The 5,946-nt window shown below is 34.3% G+C and overlaps 1 protein-coding gene across 1 annotated transcript in view; it reads left to right on the forward strand.

Moving 5' to 3' along the window:
• Positions 1-213: 213 nt before the first annotated feature.
• LOC104158129 (apolipoprotein B-100-like) overlaps positions 214-5,946 on the forward strand; it is a gene marked incomplete at both ends in the record, with an annotated part of 9,839 nt that continues 4,106 nt past the window's right edge. Inside the window, 8 exons of the mRNA XM_009695699.1 lie at positions 214-331; positions 453-599; positions 1,683-1,894; positions 2,250-2,487; positions 3,029-3,211; positions 3,509-3,700; positions 4,439-4,606; positions 5,769-5,910. Of these exons, the coding sequence (XP_009694001.1) occupies positions 214-331; positions 453-599; positions 1,683-1,894; positions 2,250-2,487; positions 3,029-3,211; positions 3,509-3,700; positions 4,439-4,606; positions 5,769-5,910 (1,400 nt within the window). The remainder of the gene's footprint in view (positions 332-452; positions 600-1,682; positions 1,895-2,249; positions 2,488-3,028; positions 3,212-3,508; positions 3,701-4,438; positions 4,607-5,768; positions 5,911-5,946) is intronic.

Raw genomic sequence — 5,946 nt, forward strand, 5'->3', positions numbered from 1 at the left:
CTTCATGGACTTAGAGTTTCTAATACTGTCACTTTTATTTTCTAGTGAAGGCCAGATCAGATACATCTTAAACAAAAACAGAGTAAACCCCAAGAGTTGTCACTTTTGGAGGATTTTTTGTTATTCTCATGAATTTGCTCTTTGGGAATAAAAAATAAATAGACATTTCCCATTTCCTCCTTTTGTTTCTAATGTGTTTCTCTATTTCTTTAGGTTCTACAATGAGAAGATGATTGTGACAGAGGAAATAACAGATGTTGCAGACTTCATGGTATCACTGCTTGGCACTGATTGTTCTGGGGAAGATGAACTCACATACCTCACACTTAGGGTATTTTTATTTCCTTCTTTCCTTATGCAGGCTATTATTTTAAATTGTAGCACATGTGTTACCCTACTGCTCTTGGTGGAGAAAAATGTTTTTCATCTTTCTCTGTTTTCATCACTGACAGGCTATTGGAAACATGGGTGCAGTAATGGAGAAAGCTAAACCCAACCTGAAATCTTTTCTTAAGACATGTATCAGAAATGAAGCTGCAACACTTTCAGTTCAGAAAGCAGCCATCCAGGCATTCAGGAAAATGACTATTACTGAAGAGGTAAATTGGGTCACAAGAATAAGCATAAACTGTTTTCAGTTCACATTGACTGTTCACAGAAGTTATTGAATGTGCAAAAACATTCCCATAATTTCATAGTTTTGCTATCTCCCTTTTAGCTGTCTCCAGCTTTTTTAGAGCTCCTTTAGTTATTTTAGTTTGCATATACGTATCTGAGAAGTTCTGCAGAATTCTGACTTAGCGGGTGTTGCTCCTTTGAGATGCAGTTGCTCTGTATAGATAGTCTCAGTTTAAATGGGAAGTTTGCATCTGTTCCTGTTAGAGTGTCTTAAATAAATAGTGTTCTTAAATGGACTTCTACTTATTTAAAGGTGGTTTTAACTAACCAATTACACCAGATTTATATGGATTTAAGAAAAAAACAGATCTCTATTTTATACTGGCATTTTGTTGTGATTGTTATTAATAGTACTGGTTAGATTTATGTTTGCATTACAGTGATGTTAAAGCAGCTCCTACAGAATGGGTGTCATTATACAGAGCACGTCAGCTTAGTATAGTAAAATGTTTCAATAGCAACAAGTTTCTACTCTAAGAGACATGCTTTTGTTTCCAGACAAAGCTTAACAAGTCTGGGAGCCTGGAAACACCTGGAGCTCATGTCCTCAGATTCAGTTTAATTTAAAGCATTTACTTTTTTTTATGATTATTTATTTTCAAACTATGTTTTTAATTTTCCTGCAGCAGAAGATTTTTATCACCTTCTTTTCCTAAATTGAATGGTCTTTTTTCCGAAATTTGACAATTTGTCTGCAGACTAGAACACTTCTGATTCCCAATAATCAAACTCAGTATTCTAAACAAAAAAGTAACCTGCCAGATATAGGATAAGAAAATCAGTTTTAATAAAACCATAATTTCTATTACGTTTTCTATTAAAAGAAACTTTATCAAAATAGCTTTAATGAAACATTTTTGGTCAGTTATAGAAATAAGGTATAGAAATAGTTATGCAGTCCCGAAAAAATTACATCCTGGAAATTTCACACTATATATTCCCAAAAGTGTTTAGCAATATAATCTAGCCAGCTCATCAGTGCAAACCTGTCTCTATTTATATAGGACCGTTCAGCACTTCTGAAAGCATTCCAAGAAGGGGACGCACCTACAGACAAACGTCTAGTAGCCTATCTCATACTGATGAAAAATCCTTCCCCAAGTGATCTCACAAAGATTTTGAGAGTCCTCACAAAGGAGAAGAACGAGCAAGTGAAGAGCTTTATTGCCTCACACATTGCCAACATCCTAGACTCTGAAGAAGTAGGCCTTGAAGAGTGAGTAAAATTTAGTCATATACTGATCTCCTAGGAAGAACAAAGTTCTGACCGTAATTGCAGTGGTAGTTATTTAGCAGTGCATTTTTTTCTTCTTTTTTTGCTTGCTTACTCATTTTCTTTGCTTGAACAAGCACATCAACTGAGTAAATCTGTTGCTTTGTCAGAGCACTGCCAGGTTACAGTCTTTCCCTTAAGTTTTATTTTTACTGTTAATATGTGCAGAGAGCTAGCCGTTTACAATCACCTCGTTTGTATGAATGTCTGCAAGTAACACAAGAAATCCCTCAACTAAGACTAAATGAGTTTTTTGAATTTATACTAATCGTATTTGCATTGCTATCCTCTTTCCTAGTCTAAAAAGCCAAGTTGAAGAAGCTCTGAAAGGAAACCAAGTTCCAACAGCCAAAGATTTCAGAAAATTCTCACAAAATTATCAGATTTCCAAAAGAGTTTCTGTACCTGGAGTTGATCCCGTCTCTGCCAAAGTAGAGGGAAATGTGATATTTGATCCAAGCAGCTATGTTCCTAAAGAGACTATGCTGAAAACCACCCTGAATGTGTATGGATTTGGCCCAAGTGATATCTTTGAGGTACAACAATTATCAAAAACTTTTGCTAGTATTCAACTGTTTTCTTTCTCATTTCTGTATTCTTATAACAACTTTCTCTGAATAATGTATTGTTTTTACAAGCTTTGGGAGAAATCTAAAGATGACTATGCTTACAAGGGGAATTTAATTTCATCTCAATGGGCTTTAGAGCAAGCCATCTGTTATGTGATGTCACTTGCCACTGACTGGATGGACGACCCTGTTGGAGTTATTAAAGGCCTCAGCTAGGGTAAAATGAACCCATCTGTAACAAATTGACTTCATGCTAATGAATCGTTACTGGCACACTAAAGTACTTATAGTAGATTTTAAGTGAGATACAGGCTATGTGTAAGTTTTTTGTTGGACCTCACCACACAGATAAAACTGATTGTAAGACCTAGTGTTCTGTACCTTCCCTTAAGAATGGTAGACTTACAGGTTACACTTTAAATGCATCGTTTGTCCCTCATAAAGTCTTTCTGTTGTAAAGCTCCAAAGAAGTGGGGAAACTGTCTCAGTTATTGCCTGTTCATTTCAGCTTGGCATGGATGGAAAAGGGTTTGAACCAACACTGGAAGCTTTGTTTGGAGAGAAAGGATTTTTCCCAGACACTGCAAGCAAGGCCTTGTACTGGGTTGACGGCAGAGTGCCAGAGCAGGTTTCCAAGGTGCTTTTTGACTATTTTGGTTATTCCCAGGATGGCAAGCGGGATCGGGATCAGGTACAGCTTGAAAACATTCTCTGCGATGCATGGCAATTCCTGTCTTTACACCATAAATACAGCACTTCCCTCTTTATTGTATATGATCCTTTTCCTCTTCTGATAAGCTAAAATAGAAATCCTTAATGCTGTTTAACAATGTTTTTTTCTTAATTGTATGTGGGTGGGGCCTTTGGAGACAAATCTGTCAGAAGTTCATGTGGAGATTAGCTGACATTCATCAAGTAACTGTTCTAGATATATGATCTTACAGATTTCTCATAAATCTGTTTTACTACTTTCTGACTGAATTTTCAGGATGTCATGAAAGGAATAATGCTTAACATTGAAAAAATGATAAAAGAATTGAGCAACAAGGAAGCTCCTGAAGGAAGAGCATATCTGAGAATCCTGGGAGAAGAACTTGGGTACATGAAACTCAATGATTTCAAATTGCTGGGAAGCATGATTTTAAAGAGTGTTAAAACTCTTCAGACTGTTCCCGAAATGGTATGTTTCTGATGCACCAATATGTTTTATTAATTTGGATTTTTTCTACAAGATTTTTTTAAGATTTAGGTTGTGTTTATCTCTTATGTAGAGAATGGATATTTGATACCAGCATGAAAATAAAATTATTTAAAATAAAATATCCAGGTTTAGTCTGGAAGACTTTGAGAAATCCATGAAGAGTCCTCAATAACCAAGTGGAGTCCTCCTGGAAGATGGGTGAGAGCAAGGAAAAAGGGAAGGTTCAGATCTTATTGTAGGATTCAGATACCTACTGGAACAGTGCCCAAAATCTTAGTGTTGGCCATTATGTTATACTACTAAATTTCTAATTATGAAAATGTATATTAATATTAAGCAATAACTCATTATACTAAAAAGAAAAGAAGGTGTAGTACAGTTTAGGAATATTTGGTAAATCCCTTCTTTCATTGAAGTAAAAAACCTCTTTGACGTTGACTTTGGGGAAACTAGAATGTTACATGTTATCTAAACCAATTCACCTTTGTATGTGTATGTCAAGGTAAAGATCTGCGTGTGTCAAGGCAGGTCATAAAACCTAGTATTCGTTTAAAGCTGAGATTTTGATAAACAGTCTTTAGTACATTTTATGAAACAAGGAATCTGTAGAAATTAGATTCTGTACTCTATATGAAATTAATTTTTGAATTAGTTAGAGTCATTCCATGATTCCAAAGTGTAAATTTGTTAGTGTTCATTTCCTTGTTTGATTCACAGATTGCACAAGCCATCTCAAAAGGTGTTGACAGGGATTTATTTGTCCACTATATGTTCATGGACAATCAGTTTGAGCTCCCAACTGGAGCAGGTTTGCAACTGAAGTTTGCCTTGTCTGGAATAGCGACACCTGGGGCCAAAGTAGCTGTGAAGCTTCAGCAAAAAAGCGTAAGTCTCAACAACTGTCTATATTTTGTCTCCTCCTAATAATCTGCAGTCTCATTTACGGATAACACTGTAACACCAGAAGAATTTTAAAGACTACAAAACACTCTTGAAATTAAAAAAACAACTTACTTATTAGAGATCTCCAGTTAATTTGTGGGTTACATTTATATAAATTATGAGACATAATAAAATTCATTAATTAAAAGTATTTTAATCACCCTTTCAAAAATAATCATTTTAATTTCTGTTTATTTCTCTCTCCCTGCTGTCAAATGAGAATAGTACAAAAGCTACAGTGTGTGAATATGCTGTTCAAACCAAACAGTTAATATAAAATTTTGATGTGACCAAATCAAAGTGAAGATTTTAAGTTTTGGTTAAAAGAAATATTGAAAATTGAGTTAAATGAAAGATTTTTTGATCTGAAAAGAAACATTTAAAAATTGTAACAAAGAGTATATGACACAAAATTAATCAGTTTAAAAAAAATTAACTTAAATATTTCTGGATTTTTTTATAGTTTTAATAACTATTTTGCTCTAATTTAGTCAGTATCTTATATAAATTTTTCAATAGTTTCAGTTCACCTAAACTGTTAATTTTCCACCATATGCACCATTTAAGTAAGAATAAAAAATAAGTCCTCAAATGTAGTACTGGTTGCCTTTTAGTTCCCTTTGAAATCTTTTCCAGAATTTTGCATTCTGTCCCTTCTTTCTGTAATGGCCAAACCAAAAGCTTGAAAAAAAGCTGTTTTCTATTTAGAGAAATTCAAATCTTGGATCCATTTCTCTTTTGTGAAATAGTTTGCTCATTGTTTTTGAAAATTGCTTTTTTTTTTTACAGTGGAAAACTGGCTCTTTTCTTCCGATTTAAAAATGCATGCAAGTAGCTCCATGTACAAAATATTTCTGAAGGATGAGTGTTTTTACATTAAAGTAGATGAGGTTCCTTGGTGTTATCCTCTTGCTGTATTTGTTACATTACAGTTACCACTTATGTGGTCCCTCTGCTTGTGTGACTTGGGAATCAAATTTTTTGAATAGCAAAATTAATTATATGAAACCTACCTCTAAATTATCAAGAATATTGCATTTGCTTTATAAAACTTGTAAGAAGTGTATTGGGCAAATAAATACACCATTCTGTTTTTATTAAATAGATGCAAGCAGAACTCATTGCTAAACCTTCAGTTGCAATTGAGTTTGTAGCAGACCTGGGAATAAACATGCCTGAATTTGCTAGAAGTGGCGTGGAGATGAATTATAATATATTCCATGAGTCTGGAATTGAGGCACATGTTAGTATGAAAGCTGGGCAGCTGAAATTCAGCATTCATG

This window comes from Cariama cristata, unplaced genomic scaffold, assembly GCF_000690535.1.
Source record: "Cariama cristata isolate BGI_N322 unplaced genomic scaffold, ASM69053v1 scaffold20092, whole genome shotgun sequence".
NCBI classification, from domain to species: domain Eukaryota; kingdom Metazoa; phylum Chordata; class Aves; order Cariamiformes; family Cariamidae; genus Cariama; species Cariama cristata.